Below are 21,192 nucleotides of genomic sequence, written 5' to 3' on the forward strand. Positions count from 1 at the left end.
AACAGAGACGGTATAAAAATGATGATGTGCAGGGGGGCGGCTGCAGCAATGGTAAAAATGCGAACAAGGAAAGAAGAAAATTAGGGGTAGTGTAGCAAAGGGCGCCTTTAGATAGCCACGGCAATGGCATCAGGATGAATCTCGGCTGCGGCAGATTCGATTTGCTTGCGAGCTCTGGCCTCATCAATCAGGCGTTGGCGCTTCTCTTCGGTCATGTCGAAAAGCAATTTTGTGTTGAAGTTGGCCGAGATGTGCTGGCTGGAGGAGCTCTCGGGGCGGCTGGAGATATCCTTGTAGGACTTCATTTTCTTGAGGCACCGGGCCAGCTCCTTCTTCTCCTCCTTCTTAGGGTCCTTCTTGGCCCACGATGTCATCGAACTGGCGAATCGCTCCAAGATAGAGCCGTGTTTGCTCGAGACAGAGGGTGCGGGGAAGTTGGGAAGAGGCTTCTCGTTATTCTGGTCATCCTGGGAGTAGGAGGTGGTAGGACGAGAGACAGGGCGGGAGGCAAAGCTGATGCCCGAATCGGTGCGGCGCGAACCGTTCTTGGTGACTTCAGAGCGGTCGTTGATCAGAGTGCACTCGTCAATCACCTCGACGACTGCGTTCAGGTATCGGTCCATGGCATCGTACACCGCAGGCCAGGCGTTGTCGTCACCGGGCCGGGTGCCTTGCTTCATAACAGGGTCCAAGATGCTGGGGTTGTCCTCAAACTTGATAATGAAGGTGAAAAACGCGTCGCGGTGGTTTTCGAGCGTTTTTGGTGCCAATTGCTGGGTTGGAGTCAGGCTTTGGGGGTGAACAGGCGGCAGCAATGTGTTGAGAAGAGCCAGACAGTTGGCTTTGTTGAACGGCTCAAGCATCATCTCATTGATCAAAATCTGGTAGAATGGTTAGCAAGGGAAATGAATCGATTTATGGTGACACTTACCCAGCGACGGAGACCGACATACACTTGAGTGTACAAGAAATCGATCATGCGAGCCTTTCCGTTGATCTCCTGGTACCAAGACATCACACCAGGGTACTGACGAGCAAGCTCGGAGTTCTTCGGGTCCCGAGCATCGTCGACAGTCACATTCAGACGACGGAAAGCGGCATCAATTTCTTTCTTCCAACGGTCCTGAAGGTCCTTCAGGTAATCAAGAGCAGTCAAAGCCTGGGCAAAGTCGACTTCGGCCAGGTCCAAACAGAAGCAACGGCGCACAAACGAAGTAGTGAAGCTTGGAGGCAGCGAGCAGGGCTGAGAAGGCAGTTGGGAAACAGTACGGGTCAAGAATGCACGGAACTGGGCATTGGCATCCGCTTCAAAAGAAGGAGTGTCGGAGCTGCGGTGGGTAGACTTGGATGCCTTGGACCAGACCGAGTTGCGAGACAAAACGGAAGGAGTGGAGCCTGCCATGGTGCCTTTGGTCGGATGGCAGTTTAGTTCGTATGCAGCGCGGAGAGAAATTTCGTATTGATCGGCGTAACGCAAGCAATGATCAAAGATCCAGGTTAACGATGACCCATCGGGTGCATCGAGTGTTCCATAGTTTGGGTCGGGAGACATGCTATGCAGCTTGGCAATGGTCTGACGAGACAGGTGTCGAGACGAAAGAGGGAGACAGCGATGATGTGCAGAGATGAGAGAAAGATGGAAAGTTCAGATGGCACTGAGCCGTAGTTATGGTCGAAGGAATCGCGACGGCTGGGATAGCTCAAAAACCAGCCAAGGGAGGGGAAGACCTGATACACCCAGATAGGAAAAGCAGGCAGACGCGGGCGGACGATTGGTCGAGTCTCGATATGTCTGAGACACTCAAGTCCAAAGAGAAAAAGCTTTCGCGGCTGGCGGATGTTCTTTGTCTGAGATATCCCTTGGGGAAGGAGGACCAATCACGTTGCAGGTTTGATAGATTTCCTGCACGCCAGATCTGATATGTATACAAAGTGAAGACGGGCTTCGGGAGCTAGCTTCCGAGGGAAAGTTTAAGACACGTCGAGTGAGCGAAGGGATAGAAAAGAGTGTGAAGTAACGAGGAATAAGGAATAACGAGAATAGAAGTGGAAGTGGAAGTGGAGGGAGGGGAAATGGCCGGTACAAAAAGGCGCGAGTGTTTGCCCGAAAGACATTTTAATTAAGGGCTTCGAGTCCAGGCCCGGGGGCTCCACCAGCGTAACATCATCATAGGTCCCTGGGCTATGGGTATGCTTTAGACAGCCGTTGCTTTCCCGCCGCCCCGGTATACACTTTACCTATTCAGGTAGGTTCTAAGCCCAAATTCAATCCAGCTTCTTATGATTGGGCTTGTTACCTTGCACAGCTTATGTGCCTTGCATGCGGCATTCGACTTGTCCGGGAACTGGGGATAGGCAGCCGTTAAGCCGATGAAATTTTCGGCTCTATCAATTGTACTTTGTGTGATGGGACTGGTCAATTTAGATATTCGCCCCCTTTCAGCTTGCGTCGTACGATTTATTTTTAAGGTGGCCACAATACTTTATTCGCCCCCTCCCCCGATGGGAAAAAAAGTTAATGTTGGACGTAAAACAAAGGATCTTCAATTTCGATAACCTTTGGTAATAATTTACCCATTAACTTATTCTTAGATCGTTCGCTTGGATCTGGTGTGGGGCTCACACGCAATCCCCGATGAAACCGCCTCTACCACGATGCCGGGACCGCACAAAATTGGTCGTTAGATCAGTACAAAAACGGTATTCCATACGCACACACCCGTGTTCTATACCTGTAGACTGCATTCCCGTCCGTAGACTCGAAGATATCAACATGATATCAATAAACAGCCGGAATCGGAATACTGTTCCATGGTACAGTCAGCGTGTCACTCTCGAGTACCATGGTTGGCCCCTATGTGCCTCGTGTCTCCGCCTCAACTCATTTCGTCCTTTTGTTTCTTTGGTTTCATTTACTTCGATAGGTCAATTTTGCAAAGTGACACCTCCCTGGGTTGACCTTTTGACCTGACCTCAAAAATCAGCAACATCAAACAATGCACACATCCGGCGTTTCCATAAGATCTCAAAAACAAGAATGTTCGACTGGACCGGACCTTCCCAAGTGAGTCTAGTGCATATCACCTGACCGTCTTTCAAGTCACGGCACCCTGCCGATCTCTCGAGTCTAGACATGAAGATCGTCAACATGTATATTTGCTTCTGATACGTCTACCTGCCTCAGGGGGAAAAGTGCGCCTCATTAGCCTTTGACGAAGCGATCATTTCGTCATTCGCTGACGGACAGGAATCTCATCGGTCTTCCAGCTACCGGATACTCGGGTGAACGCCGGGCCAAGCGTTGCAGACACTTGGACCTCTATCTCCCTATCGGAGATGAACGCTGGAGCTTCTTTGGATCAGGGGGTGTTTTATTCTGATGCTCTATATGGAAAACTGCACTGTCTGCTCATTTGACAAAGGACTTCCTCCCTACACGTCATCCGCCTCCTCAACTGAATACACTTCCAATTCAGCGATCATCGTGCGCGCGGGAATAGTAACACAAATCGGGAAACCACCGTAATCAGGTTCCTCATTCGGCATCATAGCAAAGATCCCACTCCTAGTCTCATCGCCATTCAGAACACGCAGAGTCCGCAACTCCCCAGTCTTCTGGTTAGCAACGATCTTCTCCTCGAACCGCAAAAAGCCGGTGAAGCTGCTCGTGGGACTCAAAGAGCGTGCACGGACTTGGAAGCCCCATCCGATCAAAAGGAATTTTCCTCCACCGAGGTGGATGACCATACCTGCGCCCGGTCCGGCCTTGCCAAAGACAAAGCAGCGCTCGATGGTGATTTCATAGCCGGCCCAGTGCTTGATGACCGGACTAGAAGGATCCGAGCCGTCAGCTGCCAGCTCGTCGAAGAAGAATCCAACCGAGGAGTTCGGCCGGGTCTGAGCTTCCAACACGATCTGGGAAACTGATTCTAGGAGTCTGTAGTGCTTTGTGAATGGGTTCGTATTGGGTTCCAGTGTGTCGATGCCAAAGGGTGAGACACCAATTGCTTGGAAGGATCCGTATGCGACCCAAATGCGTCTGACGCCGTATTCATCGCGACGCTGCTCGGGTATGAAGAGTGGCTGGTTCCGGTGTCGGTATTTGCGGCACGAGGTTGCGTAGTCGTTTAGATAGACGTCTGGTGCAACAAAGTCCAGCGATGGCGCAAACTGCTGCCAGATATCAAGGACGTTGCTGGTGCCGCCGCCAGACGGGTAATCGCCTGGATGGCCGCCACCACCAACGACGACTGGGAAATCATTGTCGCCATCTTCGCCGACATAGTTCTGCCAGACGTTCGTATAGAACGGAATAGGGTACTCTTTCTTGCCAGCCGCAGCAACGTGGTTGAGATATTTGGCGTAGTGGTATGCCATGAAGAGCTCATCTGTATGTGGGCTCTTGCCAAAGACCTGTTCCCATGTTCCACGGGGACTAGCCTTAGCCTTGAAATGTTCCAAGTTGCCTTTGAGGTCAACATGGAGCGCTTCCCAGTCCTGCGCTAGGAATTGCACTAGATCCTCTGGGACAGGCTCAAGGAACCGCTTCTCGGCGGCCACAGAACCGTCACGGGAGTCACCTAGCAAGCCAGTCTCGTTCTCGACTTGGACCATCACCACAGTTGAATGAGCCCCGTCGACTTCTTTGAGATGTGCCAGCAAGCGCGAGAACGCTTTGGTATCCGCTTTGCATCCTTCCCCATGGAAGATGGACAGCACGTCACCAGTCTGTAGTACACCCCCGGCCTTGCGTAGCTTCGCTCGAGGGAACCGCTTCGTGTTTGTTTTCACCCATGAAGGTACGTATGTAGAGATACCTAGACGGTCTCAGAGAAGTCGACATTTTATAATGAAAGGGAACATACCATTTTTGAAAGAACCAAACCACAATAACACAAGATGCAGTCCATGATTCCTAGCACCGAGGATAACCTTGTCCAATTCAGTAAAGTTGAATTCATCCTCGACTGGCTCGATATCCTCCCAAGTCACACATCCCAGCACAGTATTGATATGAGTATCAACAAGCTTCTGCCAAACAGTATCCATATACTCCGCGGAAGTCAACGAGGAATTCTGCAGCTCAGCAGCAAGCGACAGGAAAGGCCGGCCGTTGACAATAAGTTGTTGGCCAGTTTCCGTCTTGCGGAGATGTGGGATGTCAGAGGTAGGAACGAGCATTGTGTCTTGCGCAGATACGGCTTGAGCTCCAAATATATCAAGAAAAGAAGAGAGAATGGACACTGCTAGAGAATGAAACGAACCCATTTCGCAGCTACACTCTTATACCTGTTCTCTCGCTCTCGTCTTACCCCTCATCGGACCCTCCACATGCGAGTACAATTGACAAGCATGTTGTAAGAGGCCTGTGAGAGTACACCAATATCCCGGATATGATCACACCACATCAACCATACGGCTTTGAACTTGGCCGATTGGATTGATATCCCGCAACATTGCGTTGATCTACCCCCCAACCCCCCGCACTTCCGACCCCCGATCGTGATCATCGTGGGCAGAAGCTGCGGGAATGAAGGCTGTCTATTGGCTGATATCCCGCATTTTTAAGCGTGGCGCTTCTCCGCAAACACTTGTCCCGTTTTGGTAGAAATCCGGGGTGAAGGTATGGACTATGTGGTTTGTGCCTGATTGAAGGGGTCGGAAGTTTTCTTGTTGTTTGGATATGTATATAAAGAGCCTTTGATGACCCGAGGATGTTCGTGGAAGTATAAGTCATATTCACGTTATTGTATTGCAATATGAGCACGGGAGAGAAGCATTTGGAGACTGGTGAGGCTACTGCAGCTCACTCTGAGTTTGTTGGATATGGCCCTATGGAGGTTCCTCGCGTTACTTGGTGGAAGCACCGTGGTTTGCGCAAGTTATATCCTATGATGCCTATTCTCTTTCTTGGTTCGACGATTAATGGGTACGATGGGTCACTCTTGAATGGGCTTCAGACGATGACTCCATGGCAAGAATGTGAGTACTGACGGGATGTATGCATTGGTGATGGGATACTGATATGCGGGTAGATTTTAACAACCCGAGTGGTTCCACGCTGGGTCTTTTCACTGCTATTCAGAACATTGGTGGCGTCTGTTCCTTGTTCTTTTGTACGTGTCCCTCCCGCTCTGCTTCATGATCTTTCTGATGATTCTTCATCTGATAGCCTCCTATATTGCTGATTTGCTTGGAAGAAGGGCCGGAGTAACCATTGGATTGATCATTCTGTTGGTCGGGACAATTATCCAAGTGGTTCCCTCGGTCAACTCCAACATGTTCCTAGCTGGAAGGTTCCTCGTGGGTCTTGGGTATGTGACGCTTGATATCCAGTTGCAACACTCTACTAACTATTCCCAAAGATCCAATGTGAGCCAGGGATCCGCTCCTCTGCTCATCACAGAGCTTGCCTATCCTCAACACCGTGGAAAGTTGACGACGATGTACAACACGCTGTGGTACCTAGGCTCCATTGTCGCAGCATGGACCGTCTTCGGGACAATCAAATATACCTCCGAAGCAGCATGGAGAATCCCAGTCGGTATGCAGGCAGCAATGCCTCTCATACAAATCACAGGCATATGGTTTCTCCCAGAAAGTCCTCGCTGGCTGTGTGCAAAAGATCGCCCAGATGAAGCCTTCGATATCCTTGTCAAATACCACGGAGGTGGCGACAGAGATGATCCATTCTGTTCATTCGAGTTCCATGAGATCCAACAGACCATCCTCATGGAAAAGAGGAACTCCAAGGATGGATGGCAAGTCCTGGTTCAAACTCCAGGAAATCGAAAGCGACTGTTGCTCATTGCACTAGTTTCGTTCTTTTCGCAATGCTCAGGTAATGGATTGGTATCATATTATCTTCACGATATCTTATCATCTGTTGGAATCGAGTCATCTTACGATCAGTCTATGATCAATGGCGCCTTGCAGATCTGGTCTTTGCTGGTTGCTGTTGGATTTTCTGCTTTCCTCGTTGACGTCCTTGGTCGACGGACATTGTTCATGATTGCCGGTGTTGGTATGCTGATCAGCTTTGCTGTTTGGACCGGGTAAGTTGATATTCGAGTTGCGTGTGATGGTATAAGAACTGACGAATTGTCTTGATGCAGGTGCTCTGCGGTATATGCTCAGACTGGTAATACCAGCGCTGGCTCCGCTGTCATTGCCATGATATTCCTCTTCTATGGCGTGGCAGGATTCGCTTGGCCAGGTCTAACGGTGGCGTATCCAGCTGAAATCCTTCCGTTCAATATCCGAGCCAAGGGCATTGCTGTTGGAATGGCTCTAACGGCTCTGTCATCCGTATTCAACCAGTATGTCAACCCGGTCGGTCTGGAAGCTCTGCAATGGCGATTCTATTTCGTCTATATAGCGATTCTGGTCGTCGAATGTCTCTGTATTTGGTTCCTATTCGTGGAAACAAAGGGACCGACACTCGAAGAGATTGCAGCGTTGTTCGATGGCGAAGATGCAAACGTGGCCAGCAATGAGCTTCGGCAAGAGACCAAAACAGTGGATGGTGCCGGGATAAACAAGACCTAGGGCTTCCCCTGTGATTCACTCTAGTGGACGAAGCATTGACAAGGCATCATTGGCAAACCTTCCACGCTCGGCAAGGTCGGATCCAGTAGGTGTTCCCACTTCACCCTCGATAGGCAATGCATGATGAAGTAAAAATTTGACAATCCATCTGTCGACAGTGTAAATGTCGTCCATGGACTGCATGCACACTTTTTGGAATGTGAATAAACGTTCCATCTGTTTTAACATTAGTAGTTGACTAGGCAGGAATAATTCGCCAAATTTAGTCGGTAGATCTCACCATCAAATCCACACCTGGCCAGAACTGCTTCAGTTTCAATAGTATCTCAAAATTCAAATATAGGCGTTTTCTTGTATCAAGTAACTCATCCTGGCTCCCAAATAACAACGTGTGTAGCAGCGCAGAAGAAGAAACAACTGTCATATGGGCCACGATGAGATAAAAAGCTTCGCAATCTTCTGTCTCGTGGGACAATCTCAACAGATCACTGAAAGAGGCAGCATGATACTTGCAGCGAGCAACAAATATAGTGCGACTGGGGGTCCTCTGAAGCTGTGTATCAAAATATTGAAAATAGAGCAATGTAGCATAGTGGTGATAACCAAGATGGAGCGCGACAAATGCCCGCCCAAGGCCTGCCGTTGCATGCTGTTTCAGGTTGTCAATAGTAAAATGTAAATTCGACGGAAGATCTTGAAGATATTTGTCAAACTCATGCGCTAGCCTTTCGGTGATTGCTTCGGCTTGGTGCTCATCTAGGGCTCCATCAGCGAGTCTCACATGGAGATCCTGAATATGGCTGAATATTCGGGCGAGTATCACCATGTATCCCCAGAGACCAACCCCGAGTTGGGCACCATTCTCTAGATTATGTCCTGTTTCAAGGGACCAGAAACTGATTTCAGGCATGGGAAGACGATTTTGGCCTTTGTCGTACATTTGTCGGGGTAGGTTTAGCCCCGCTGAGGACCATGTGTCTATCATGTACAATGACCACCAGGTTCGCACCTTGATCTCCTGTGTAATGCTGTCATCTGTGGCATCGGGCTCTGGCAAATGAAGAACATGTGCCATTCTAAAGGCGACTCCTGCTCACTGTTAGGTCTTCGCAGTTGCTAATCCTGATATTTCTTACCGAAGAACAGTGCTTCGCCTGCGGTCTCTCCTTCAGCTCCGCAAAGGTTTCCTATCAGGATGCTTGCATGGATAGTATCGAGGCAGACATTATCAATATCTATTTTCAGGGAGACTTTGGCGGCCGAGAAGAACTCCTTGGTCTTTTGTCTCACTTCTGGATCGTCGGAGAAACTAGAAAAAAAAGTATCAGGCCAAGTTAAATCAGGAAGAGAATGATCAATATTCTACCGGGCTGACAACGCCATAATACCATATAGTATCGCCCGAGGTAGTGTGCCATCTCGAACTCTTCTTCTCAGGACGCTTGGGCTGAACAGAGTATGCGGTTTATCATGGATGAGTTTCAAATACAGATCTATCAATGTCTCTGCCAATTCCTTCTGTGTAGTCGGAATAATAAAATGACTCATTTCTGTGACATTTGCTCTGCTGGATGTTGAAAGTTTTGGGAGGAGATGTGTTTGCCGTCGAGGTGAGTTCGTGAAAGAACAGTACTTGTTCTGTCTCAAGCACTGTTGGCAAGGTAGATCTCCCCGCTCCACGATGCATTTTCGTTTGCCAGCCCTACACCGCGTGCAGGAAGTAGATATCTTCATGATTTCACTCTTTTGGTTCTCTGGAATTAAGACTTTTGAGTAGACGAGGTAATCTCGGTACGAAATCGAGGGGTTGTATCACGTGAGGCTCATAGTTTGATATTGGATCAGTTGAGATATTTAATGACAAGAAAGAGTCATGCGACGCAAGAAGCATATTGACCAGATTCTCCCGGCTAAATGCATCTAGAGTGAGTATATCAACACGGGATAGCCACAACATGGCACAAAATAGAGCGACTCCTCAGATATCCAATCAAGACTCGCTTGATATGGCACAGAAATATATCCGAAGGATGCAGTCAGTCATCCTCAATCAAAAAGAGAAATAGAATAGTATTATTTCGTCCACACGAGTGCTTTCCGGAGTGGTGTAGTTCCACCTGGGGGGATGTCATATCACAGTCTCCGCCCGGCAGAAAAACAGACGATAAGCTGCAGTAACTTAAACTGTCTCGGCAACAATTCATTGTTCAACATTCCAGCCATGGGAAAAGGACCATTGGAGCAGAAGCTCCAGTTCGAAAAGAAGAACCAAGACCTCGTCAAGCTTCCCAAATGTAAGTCAACAGCCTGCGGGACGGCCAACAGAGCCAATGCGACTGTCGCGGTACAGCTCAAATCCAAGATCCCCATGACTGACTGGCTGGACTACACAGATGCAAAAGTCGAAAAGCGCCCAATACCCCATGCACCAGTTGCCTCTCCCTACGCCGGTGCCTCTGTTCCCAAGATCGTCTACGTCTCGAGTAGCACACCATTCATGAGCGCAGTTAAGCGCATCCAGAAACTACTCCTCCAAGCCGAGAAGCGCGCCACGGCAAACATCAACCTAGAAGACACGCGCAAAAACGAGAAACAAAAGCTCGCAGAGCTAGCCAATATCTCCTCGAAGCGGGAGGAGGTCTTCGTCAAGGCGACGGGACGGGCCATTGAGAAAGCGCTCAATGTCGGCAAATGGTTTGAGGAGAAAGAGACTGAGTACTCGGTCCGTGTGAAGACTGGCAGTGTCATTGTTGTTGATGATGTTATTGAGGATGAAGAGAAGAAGGAACAAGAGGAGCAAAAGCGTCAACGGCAGGAGGGGCAACAGACTAACCCTCCTTCGTCGGAGTCTAAGTCGGCTGCGAAGAAGAGGAAGCGTCAGGCTGCTGCCGCTGTGAACCCTGATGCTGAGCTTCCTGAGAGCCGTACGCGGTGGGTCAAAATGGTTGAGGTTGCTGTTAGCCTTAAGTGATTTTGCAGACGGACGATGGCTTCGACGGAAGATACGAAAGTTATTTGATCACGACTCACAAACACGAATCAACCCGCCAAATTTCAGTGGCTAGGACTGATCCCTGTGATAATCCTGTGGCCAAGCCCAGGATGTTCCGGCAAAGACTCAGCAAGTTGCACAGGCACCTCTTGTCTATTGGACAAACCCGTTGGATTCAACAGTGGTTGTCCATCACCTGGTTACCCAGCCGAGGATTCATATGAATCTCATCTAAAACCCTAAGGGATACTCACACTGGCTAAATTTGAGAGCTTTCAGCGACCCGCATCTCGCCAACACCAGTGCAGCTACTCTACAATTGCAACGAATCATTAGCTGGGCAGGTACAATCCAGAAAGGAACACTTCGTTCGTCCAAGGCGGACAAAATCATGTACATCGAAAAAATTCCCAGCTTATAAAACAGCACCAGAGCACATAACCAAAGTAAAAATTCAACTCAACCCGCCGTAAATGCCCCAACCGACTGGCACGGAAAGAAAGAGATGGACACCAACTCGAGGCTAACAGTTCTACTGTAATCCAAAGGAGTTTACAGGAAAAGCGTAAATCATCACATCTGCCAACGGGAACCAGATAGGCATGAATAAGAAAGGAAATAGTACTAATGAAAAAAGAACTCCATAATACGCTCAGAAAGCCCTGCGCAGCCCTGCGCTGACATGACACGATGAATGATAATGCCTGAAAACCCTTCATCAAAAGAAATGTTTCAAAGAGAGGCTGCAAGTCATGAACGTATCCTTATTTTTCCCCCATCATGTACAGACAAAAGAGAAAGAGATGCCGAGTCCCAGAGGGTGAGAGGCTAATAGTAACATAGTAGGAGGTAGAGAAACAAACATGAAAAGGAGAGGACAGGAAAGAGGGGGTGGGGCATCGGAGAGGTCGATAGAGATGGTCGATAGAGAAATTCATCGAAGAAAGTCATCAAGAAAATTCGTGGCAAGACAAGAGAGATTGTGGGCTGAAATGGACGAGGCTCCGAATATGAAGACAGAAAAGGGAAAAAAAGGCGACCTTCACCCGAGAAAAAAAGACCAGGGAATCCATCGCCAGAGAGTCATGACTGGCAGAAGTTGAGATCTGATGGAACGAAGATAGGAGTGAAGGCCAAGTTATGCAACGTACTTATGCAATAGAACCGCTTAGGAAAAAACGCCGGAACCCAGAAGGAAACAAGGCGAAGCTGGTTTACTTGTCCATCTTTTGCCAACCGTTGAGATAGGCCATCAAGCCTACCCCTAATAGTACCACGCCAAAGATTGAAGCATACGGACTTGCTTCTTCCAGAACATTGTTTCGGTGGTGTGTTGCAAAAGCAGTGGCTGCAGCATCCAGCTCTTTATTCTGCTGGGTAACCGAATCGAAGTGATTTATTGGGCTCTTGGGCTTGGACTGCGTTGCATCATCGCTCAAAGTGGACTGTCCCGACTGGACATTGCTTGGTTCATGAATTGTATCGGGCTTCTTCGCAGCGGCCAACGCAGAAGCCTTCGCGCGTTCCTGACGCAACGTTTCAACCATTTCTGCCAAAGATGTGCGAGATTGTGTGGTCTCGTCTTCAGCCTTCTCTGCACGGTCTTTGAAAGATGCGACTTGTTTTCTCATCTCTTCCATCTCTTCCATCATGGTATCCAAGCGGCTTTGAAGCTTGTTGGCATTGGCTTCTGCGGAGGCAAGAGCCTCGCTGTCTTTAGAAGCAGTCTCCAGAGGATGAATGCCATTGACCTGCACGGTTTCTTCCGAATCATCCTGCTGCTTCTCATTGATGTCCTCTGAATGTGGAACAATGCCATTTTCGACAGGGGCCTCTCCATTAACCGATGTAGAGCGCATCTCTAATTGATCGGCTCTTTCTTCTGCCAATTTCCGAGCAGCCTGCTCCTGAAGTAAAAGAGTTTCCAGTTCCTTGACACGCGTGCCTTGAGCATCAATCTCTCGCTTGGCAGAAGATAGCGCCTCAATAAGGGACAATATCTGGCTGGAATCGCGTGAGACGGGAGAACCCGCGCCCCCTTTGGGCTTCTCCGTATCGCTGCGCTTCAAAGGAGAGAACGATTCCGAGGCGCTGCGCGGCGGCGCATCAGGTTTTTCTGGCAAGGGCTGCTGAGGTGGAGGGGCAGGAGGATCAGAGAACCTTGAGAAAGAGTCGACCCGCGGCATTTTTGGTCGGCCATTCATCTGTCGGTGAGCACTGCTCTCCAGAGGGGATGGCTTGGCCATCTTCTCTTTCTCTGCGTAGCCTGGTTTCATAATGGTCGTCAAGAATTCATCGGTCTGGCTAAGATCGGTTGACTGTTGTTTTGCTGATTTCAATTCGCCCTAGAATGTGTCAGAAAGGTACTTGTGCGTGGAGTCATTAGCCATACCGTGAGCCGCTTGACGACCTGTTCAATAGATATTGGCGAATTCCAGTAGTTCATCTGCCGTTGTTGGTGCATAGCATTGAGCTGAGTACTGGCGGCACTTTGGTTGCTGCGGTTGCTGGCATTGCTACCAGCTCGGTTACGTAGATGCGAAAGAGGTTGGCTCAAAGGGGAAGGAAGAAGTCCGCCTCCAGAGGCAGGATCTAAGTCCCCAAAGTTCAGATCAAGTATGTTAGGTGTACTGCCATACAGACCAGCATGCTCAACCTTGGCTGAGACTTTGTGGTGGACGATAGTGTTCTGATCCTCGCTGACAATGTCAATACCGAGTTCTAGGGTATCGTTTTCGCGTATTTCGTGTGGATCCGACTCGCGGTTCTCAGGAGATAATCGGTGACCGTTCACAAATGTACCGTTAGATGATTTGATATCCCGGATCCAAATCTTGCCGTTCTTTTCGGCCCATATCTCAGCATGCTGCCGAGAAAGAACCTTGGAGTCGAAGTACCCATTGAGAGCTGTGGGGACTGTTTTGGCGTTGGTCTGTCGGCCAATTCGCAAAACGTCGGGGTAAATTGGCACATGGATTTGTTTCTTTTCAAAGGTGCCATTCATTGGCACGAGAGCCAAGATCACCGGCATGTCAGCGGACTGTCTGGGTGGCCCACGGGGAGCATTCTGCTGGTCAGGAGAGGGATAAAGCAGATTCGCCGTCTGCGACGGGACGATGGACGGAGGCTGGTGCATGGCGGCCATTGTCGAAGATGCAGTTGGGCCCGACGAAAATGCAGACACCGCCTGAGATCGCGCGTTCGTTACCCCTGATACCGGTTCAGACTTCGAGCTGGGCCAAGGATTCCGCGCCGGCTTCTTTTTTGATGACAAAGTTCCTGATTCACCTTCGGAACTCTGCGCAGCATGCGTATCTTGAGAAGCGGACACGGTCGACGTGGTAGAGGACGACCCGATAGAGGAAGAGGAGTTTGATCGTTGGACGTGCTTCCGTGGCATAAACATCCGTGACACGTCGTCCGCGTTGACTGAAGACAATGCTCCTTGTCCCCCGTTACCAGAGCTGTACCATCCCAAGCGAGACCCCGATTCTACACTAGGAGGAGATGCCACAGCAGTCATGGAGAAGGATGCTCGCAAGTGAGTAGAAGCAACGGAAGGTGTCTAGATCGGCGCGTCCACGGTCGCGAATTGTAGAGGGGGCCGTTGTTCTCGAGGCGGTCTAGGAGTCTGAAAAGAAGATGTATTGGAAGATCGGGTTATGTCCGAGGTGTTGGGGAAATTGAATGCGCGCAAGGGTGATTCAATCTCAGCTGCCCGGCTAAAAGCAGGACGGTCGCGTTAGTGTCGTCTGAGTAAGGTGAAATAGATTGGCCCCCTAAAGTCGAGGTCAAGGCCTCAACTCAACTCCACATACAGCCTCACATCGGGTGGCAGTATACTCACTATTTAAAGGTGATCTGAAACGTAGTAGGATGTGATATTGGCCGGACCAAGGAGGGAGGTGCGTGAACGACTTCACACGTCCCAAAAGGTGACGGAAGCACAAGACGGCACTACCGCCTCAGCGCAGGCTTCAGGCCCTGGGAATTTAACGAGAAAGGATGTCAGAGATCGTGGAGAGTTGCCATCAAGTGATCTCGGCAAGTGCGAGTTGCTCACTTGGTCTACTCCCTTGACGCCCCCGGGTCACGTGGTGTGTAGGCACGTGTGCGCCCGTTGTCCATCACGTGATGATGTGGAGAACGAAGCTGGGGAGGAAAACGAAGCTCGTTCTCCGACTATTCAACCTCGGGATTTCTCGTTCAGCTCTGAGCTGCTGCCTTTTTTGACCTTGCAAATCTATTAATCAATTCCAATAATGCCTGTTGTTGCTGGTCCTCCCGCCCAAGCCGGCCCAGGGGGTGCGCCGTCGACTTTCGACAAGAGTATGTCATCTACAACCCACTCGCTATACATTGCAATGCGCTGGGAGTGTTCCTTCCTGCATTAGTCAATACAACTATTGGGAACATATGGGCTGACAAGACTCTAGTGAAAATGGGTTGCATGATGGGTTCCAGTACGTGGTCGCTTCACCTCGTCTCGAGCTCTAGCTAATATAGTACTCTAGCCGTCGGTGGTATCATGGGTTTTATTATTGGTTTGTCACGCCACTTCTCTACCTCGACTATAACGCTGACCAGCTATAGGAACCGTGACAATCTTCCAGTACGGCGCTGGCCCCAATGGTGTCATGCGGACACTGGGCAAGTATATGCTGGGCTCGGGTGCGACTTTTGGGTATGCTTCCTTCACCTCCCGAGGGCTGGTTGGAATGGCTTGAGAACCACAGGCTAACCAAAGCGTTCCCCTACAGACTCTTCATGTCTATTGGTAGCGTCATCCGCTCCGAGGGACCTGTGAACGATGCCTGGCTCCGTGCCCGCGGACCCCCGATGATGCTCCCCCGGCAGAGCCCCCTGCGCCAATGAATACAACCTTTCTCGCGGTCTTAGGACAACACCCGGGAAATATGCGATATGACCACTCCCCTGGCGACGTCCCTTGTACGATATAATCTCTGGTTGAGAGACTTTTTTCGGGCGGTTTCAGGAGACAGGAAACCACAACGGTTGTTGCCACCTTCAGGTTCCAGGGATACTTGCTACTTCAGCACGCAATGTACATAAACTAGCGGTACCCAGGACATGCTGGCGTTCAACAATTCCTTAAATGCGCCAATCATTGTAAGCGATAATGTGAGAATGCCTCCTTTTACTGCCATTCGATTCAGTTCCACATATGCAAAGAGGGCTCATTGCTTGTAGTTCTTTTTACGGGGTAACGCATGCAGTTTCAGGGGGAACTGGCATACGAGGCCCGAGGCTGCAAGTCCCGGTCCCTGTGACCAGTGATCGATCAATCTCCGGAATGATTTCAATAGATGCCAGCCGGTGCCTCCTTGGCGTCACGATGTGGATGTTACTTGCGTGGCCATTGCAACCATTAGGGAGGCTGACTTTCTAATACAAGGCAGCCATCCGCATGGTGTGTTGAGTTGGCAAAGGTCCATTTTGTTTCAGGCCTGGCTCTATCAGAGGCCTGGCCCCTCAATGTAAACCTGGGGTCAATTCCAATCAAGTTAAGGGAGCCAAACATATCTCAAGGCTTTTGGCCCTTTGACTTGTTGACACTTCACATCCATAGATTGCGAACATTTATCCCAGACGTGCTAGCGCCTCGGATACATTCAATCATGCGTCGAATCTGGGGTGTCAAGTTGGCATGCTGGGCGTTGCCATTTCTATGAATTCACAGCTAGCCACATAACTAGTTCAAATGACTTCTGCTTGTACCCGCTTGTCCGGTTCACGAACTACAGCCTTGGAATGGTTGTCGGATTTCCATTGCAGCTGCTTTCTGGGGATTTAAAAGTCGGCGATTATGATACTGGTAGGGTCATCCAGGTTGCTGAAATCCTCATCTTGATATATATGCATGGTCAAAAGTACCTCTTTTCTACTGTAGTTCGGAAGTACAGTATTGAGTTTCGAATATGACAGCGGCAACAACGACGATTGGATATTGTCGCAAGTTGCCAAAAATGAAACAAAAGATAGGAATGTCTTATAGACTATGTACTTATCAATAAAACAAATATTTATATCCCTTTGAGTCACCGGCACAGTCAGCCAGGTACGTAGGACGTTCATAGTATGTGGAATTAGTCCAAGACCAATCAAAGCCCCTTACAGTATACAGTGTAGCGGCTGGAATAGGCTGGCATTTAGTCTAATCTGAAAACTGCCCAATAACCAGGGCTTCTCTCGCAGGGTCAGCCTAGGTCACAGCCCGACGCCCCTACAACCCCCAGCCCCCTTTGCATATGCCACAGTAACCCTGCTCCGTGGAGGTCCAATAAGCAGTCTGACGCTTAGGCAGAACCAAGTGTTTGCTTTGGGTTAGATGGCAGATATAAATATTGCGGCTCAAATTTGAAATATAAGTAGCAACGCCCTGCAGAGTATGAGTTTCACCCCTCCCAATCCATCTCCCGTTCATCATGGCTACGCAGCTGGTATCTCAGGCTCTGCATTACAGCTGCGCTTTGGTAGCCGCTCTATACATCGTGGTCTGTTTCCTCAGCGGCAGTCCAGCAAAAAGAAGGAGAAAAGGTCGCCCCAAGTGCAGAACACAGCTTCGAGTCTCCTTAACGGCTTTGATTGTGCTCACATACATTGGCCAGACGGTTCTAAGCATCACCGTCAATGACCTTGACCGATCCCAATCGTTTCTCGTGCATATGACCTCCCAGGCCGCCGTGTGGTCTGCGGTGTGGGTGCGGCAACATAATCCTTCCAAGTATGAGTTGGCCGGAGCGTCAGTCGTCACCGCTGGTTTCGAGATTCCCCTCCTTGCGCTCTCATTGTGCCACAAACCGAGGCAGTGGGAACCAATCGCGCAGATTGCCATTTCAGTCATTCGGCTTTTACTGCTTGTCTTGGTGGCGATCACTATTCTATTGGAAATCAGACAGAGAAAGAAAAAGGTCCCGGACGAGTCGCACCCCTTTCTAAATGGCAATCGATCATCCTACGGCGCAGCCAATAGTCCTGATCAAGATGATAGCAGTGCTCTGTCTGACAGCGAGAGCGATTCGGACAAGAACCAGAATACAAGAGCTGCGCGGGTCAAAAGGCTCCGCAAAGAACGACTACATTCGCTTGGTGGCTGGTGGAATTACCTAAAGGACTTTAGCATTTTTCTGCCTTATTTGGTGCCCAGAAATAATCGCAAAGTGCAGCTCTGCATTGCCACCAGTGTTGTCTGTATAGCGTGCCATCGAGTTCTGAACATTCTGATCCCCCAGCAATTAGCCGATGTTACCGATAGCATCTTCGCCCACAAAACGCCATATACCTCTTTGGGAAAATGGGCCTTGTTACAAGTTATTGGTGGCGGAGCTGGACTAGGGCTGATTGAAGCACTCGTGAAAATCCCGATCAGGCAGTTTTCTTACCGGCAAATCACCAATGCGGCTTTCAGCCATGTCATGAATCTATCGATGGATTTCCATATCGAGAACGACTCAGCAGAGGTTATGAAGTCGATCGATCAGGGGGGAGCGTTGAACAATATCCTGGAAATGGCTATCCTCGACATCGCCCCGGCAGTGGCAGACTTGTTTATTGGATGCTTCGTCTTCTACCTGAAGTTTAACATCTATGCTTCTCTCTTGGTGGTGATTGCCTCTATCACTTATGTTTCGGCGGAAGTCTTTACCTCCAATTGGAATCTAGAGAATCGACGTGACTTAACACAGACTCAGCGAAATGAAACTCGCATCATGCATCAAGCTGTGCAAGGCTGGCAGACTGTCACCTACTTCAACCAGTTCTCTTATGAGAGGTCTCGCTTTGGTGAAGCGGTTGATTTATGCTTAAAAGCAAGTGCTAGTTTTGGTCAACGACGGGCAATCGGAAAGGCGCTGCTAGACCTACTCAGGCCACTTTCCTTTGTTGGTCTCTCCTCGCTCATAGTACACGAAATCTCCGTGGGTCGAGCCTCAACGGGTGATTTTGTCTTCTTTATCCAGTATTGGTCGTCACTTATCTCTCCGCTAGCCTATCTCTCAGCACAGTATCGCTGGCTCGTTTCAGATCTAGTAGATGCCGAACGTCTACTATACCTCTTTAATTCTAAGCCAAGTATCACCGAGAAGCAAGGTGCCACGATTCTTAAGTCTGGAGATGGCCGAGTTGTCTTCGATAATGTCAACTTTGCCTACGATACCCGACTATCAACCCTCAAAGACGTGGATATCACCGTCGAGCCAGGGACAACAGTTGCACTAGTTGGAAGGACAGGCTCTGGAAAGACGACAATCCTCAGACTCCTCCTCCGACTCTACGACGTAACCTCTGGCCGGATCGAAATCGACGGCCAAGATATTCGAGACATAACCCTCAGCTCGTTACGCGAAACTATCGGCGTCGTCCCACAAGACCCAGTCCTGTTCAACGCGTCTATCCTTGAGAACCTGCGTTACGCTCGACCCTCAGCTACAGATGAGGAGATCCACGAAGCATGTCGCGCTGCGGCTATCCACGAGAAGATCTTAACTTTTGTAGACGGGTATGATACTACGGTTGGAGAAAATGGTGTTAAGCTCTCTGGCGGGGAATTGCAGCGGATAGCCATTGCTCGGGTCTTCTTGAAGAAATCGCCTGTTCTTCTCTTAGATGAGGCTACAAGTGCTGTGGATTCGGAGACGGAGTCTGAGATTCAGATTGCTCTTGACCGCTTGAGAGCTAGACGAACTACCTTTGTTATTGCGCATCGGCTTTCGACTATTGTTGGCGCGGATAGGATCCTTGTTTTGCATGAAGGACGGGTTGTAGAAAGCGGAACACACCAGGAGTTGGTGAGGAAGGGTGGGAGATATCAAACTCTCTGGGAGAATCAGTTTGGTAGTGATAAAATTAAAAAAGCCTTATAGGGGAAAAAAGGAGGAAATGAGGGTACAGATTGAAGGAGGGTTTACACTAATTGCCTAAATCAATATTATTCAGAATGACGCTTGACATGTTCTTCAGATGGGATTTATAGAGGGAAAAAGGACCACGTAGTCTACACCTGTTTTCTTAGGAGCAAGCAACTTGTTTTCAAAATGAATCATCTACTAGGTCATCTTGTAAGAAATTTATCATCGCAGTTGTATCGGTACATATCCTGTATGTTAGTGATGGGGTCCGACATAAACTTCGGATGGTGTGAAACGGCCCATCACTTTGAAAATATATATGCAGTCTTTTGAGATATATCCTCAAGGAACCCACTACTTTTTCTTTAGATTCTGGCGGTAAGAATATCACAGACATCCAAATAATCTGTTACCGTACCATATCTACAACCGAAGGCAATTTAAAATTAACACAGGACATGTTGTCCAGAGGCTAACAAAGAGAGGCACAGATCCCTCTGGTCAAATTACAAGAAAGCGAGAATCTATCTAACAACGGAAGGGGGAGAAAGCGAGATTGATACATAGAATTTGTTGAGGAAAGAGAGGAGAAGATCCCAACTGTGTGTGGAGGTTCTGGGAATCGTATAGTGTGCCCGGTTGAGGGGTCAGTTACCCGGGTTCGAAGCAACCATGATCAACGATCTACTCCGCACAGCAATCTATTTAGTCCGAGAGAGCCTAAGCAAGTGAGCACTAAACCAAAAAAGGACGAACGCTCAATTCTGTACCTCGGATGCCCGAGCCCCTTTCTCTAGTTTTGCCTTCACTTCCCCCTTTATACCCCTTGGTTTCTGGCTCATCACAATATCAAAGATGAGTTTAATTGGATCTACAAGATGCATCCGCTTGTCAAATTAGATGAACGGCTATCGACGGTGTGAGCCCTGGAGGGCATGAGGGTATGACTCAAGCGGGTCTCTTAGGGCTTTGGGAGTCAAGATTTTCTTAAGCCACCCCCACAGCCAACTCTCAACGCTCAACCAAGGCGTGGACTGCTACGTGCGCATGTACATGTGTACACCGTGGTCATTCCTAATGCATGGCTGCCCATACAGTCGGTGTTATGACGAATTGTATTCTGCAAGGAGGCGGTGAGCGAATCACACAAGTATGAATGAAAAGAAATGAATCACGTTCTCGAACGCCCCAGACTCTTTCATCGCCATCAAACTACACCAAACTGGTAGACCAGGGCGACGATCGGGTGGAGCAGAGTTCCATGGTTCTTTTCAGGTACCGGGAGAATCATAGAGCCCCATCAGAAAAGTCTGTTCAAGGGGGGCAATACAGTAAAAACCGGATGTCGGTTAAATGCTAGATTCGGGATATCGCGACTACAGTACTCTGTACTTTGTCTAGATCTTATAAGGTAATACTTAACGTTAATTACGCCATAGACGAACTGTTATGTTTATTATGTTTATCACAAATAAGCCAAATAAACCTATTGTATGTTCCTGCGTATGACGCTAGGGGTTCGGAAACTATGCAACTTCCGGACTGGCCGCGAAAGTGTGACGAGAATCTTCATTTCTGTTGAGTACAGCGCTTCTGGAAACAGAAACCGAGTACTGATCGGATCCGGCCACTAAATGGGCATGTACTGTTGTATACAGACTAAGATTGACAAGGGTCTATACACCTATCGGATACCGAGGGAGGCGAAGAATCTCGTATTGTATGCGCCTCACCGGGGCCACATGAAGGCGACTTTCGGCCTCTTCCTGAGCGTGTTCGCCCGGA

General features: G+C 49.2%; 8 protein-coding genes across 8 annotated transcripts; 4 read left to right on the plus strand and 4 right to left on the minus strand.

Moving 5' to 3' along the window:
* Window positions 1–107: 107 nt before the first annotated feature.
* Window positions 108–1,552, minus strand: N7446_008372 (uncharacterized protein; the record flags this gene model as incomplete). Its single annotated transcript, XM_058517117.1, has 2 exons — window positions 108–881; window positions 932–1,552. 2 exons carry the CDS (start codon window positions 1,550–1,552, stop codon window positions 108–110), a joined length of 1,395 nt encoding a protein of 464 aa, XP_058370763.1.
* A 1,880-nt stretch (window positions 1,553–3,432) lies between these two features.
* N7446_008373 (putative beta-galactosidase) lies at window positions 3,433–5,181 on the minus strand (the record flags this gene model as incomplete). The annotated part of the gene is made up of 2 exons (XM_058517118.1): window positions 3,433–4,817; window positions 4,866–5,181. 2 exons carry the CDS (start codon window positions 5,179–5,181, stop codon window positions 3,433–3,435), a joined length of 1,701 nt encoding a protein of 566 aa, XP_058370764.1.
* A 578-nt stretch (window positions 5,182–5,759) lies between these two features.
* On the plus strand, window positions 5,760–7,548 carry N7446_008374 (uncharacterized protein; the record flags this gene model as incomplete). Its single annotated transcript, XM_058517119.1, has 5 exons — window positions 5,760–5,982; window positions 6,036–6,116; window positions 6,173–6,314; window positions 6,366–7,055; window positions 7,116–7,548. The coding sequence occupies 5 exons, from the start codon at window positions 5,760–5,762 to the stop codon at window positions 7,546–7,548; spliced, it is 1,569 nt and encodes a 522-aa protein (XP_058370765.1).
* Window positions 7,549–7,563: 15 nt separating this feature from the next.
* Window positions 7,564–8,931, minus strand: N7446_008375 (fungal specific transcription factor domain-containing protein; the record flags this gene model as incomplete). The annotated part of the gene is made up of 4 exons (XM_058517120.1): window positions 7,564–7,764; window positions 7,829–8,637; window positions 8,685–8,857; window positions 8,915–8,931. The coding sequence occupies 4 exons, from the start codon at window positions 8,929–8,931 to the stop codon at window positions 7,564–7,566; spliced, it is 1,200 nt and encodes a 399-aa protein (XP_058370766.1).
* An 838-nt stretch (window positions 8,932–9,769) lies between these two features.
* Window positions 9,770–10,519, plus strand: N7446_008376 (ribonuclease P subunit p20 family protein; the record flags this gene model as incomplete). The annotated part of the gene is made up of 2 exons (XM_058517121.1): window positions 9,770–9,842; window positions 9,942–10,519. The coding sequence occupies 2 exons, from the start codon at window positions 9,770–9,772 to the stop codon at window positions 10,517–10,519; spliced, it is 651 nt and encodes a 216-aa protein (XP_058370767.1).
* A 1,235-nt stretch (window positions 10,520–11,754) lies between these two features.
* Window positions 11,755–14,063, minus strand: N7446_008377 (uncharacterized protein; the record flags this gene model as incomplete). The annotated part of the gene is made up of 2 exons (XM_058517122.1): window positions 11,755–12,885; window positions 12,933–14,063. The coding sequence occupies 2 exons, from the start codon at window positions 14,061–14,063 to the stop codon at window positions 11,755–11,757; spliced, it is 2,262 nt and encodes a 753-aa protein (XP_058370768.1).
* Window positions 14,064–14,730: 667 nt separating this feature from the next.
* Window positions 14,731–15,808, plus strand: N7446_008378 (MGR2/ROMO1 family protein). The gene is made up of 5 exons (XM_058517123.1): window positions 14,731–14,869; window positions 14,977–15,003; window positions 15,055–15,084; window positions 15,134–15,224; window positions 15,301–15,808. The coding sequence occupies exons 1-5, from the start codon at window positions 14,803–14,805 to the stop codon at window positions 15,413–15,415; spliced, it is 330 nt and encodes a 109-aa protein (XP_058370769.1). The 5' UTR covers window positions 14,731–14,802; the 3' UTR covers window positions 15,416–15,808.
* A 1,178-nt stretch (window positions 15,809–16,986) lies between these two features.
* N7446_008379 (ABC transporter ATP-binding protein) lies at window positions 16,987–19,422 on the plus strand (the record flags this gene model as incomplete). The annotated part of the gene is made up of 1 exon (XM_058517124.1): window positions 16,987–19,422. One exon carries the CDS (start codon window positions 16,987–16,989, stop codon window positions 19,420–19,422), a length of 2,436 nt encoding a protein of 811 aa, XP_058370770.1.
* Between the last annotated feature and the right edge of the window lie 1,770 nt (window positions 19,423–21,192).

The sequence above is a fragment of the Penicillium canescens genome (assembly GCF_028828765.1).
Source record: "Penicillium canescens strain IBT 15451 chromosome Unknown utg000005l_segment0_segment0, whole genome shotgun sequence".
NCBI classification, from domain to species: Eukaryota; Fungi; Ascomycota; class Eurotiomycetes; order Eurotiales; family Aspergillaceae; genus Penicillium; species Penicillium canescens.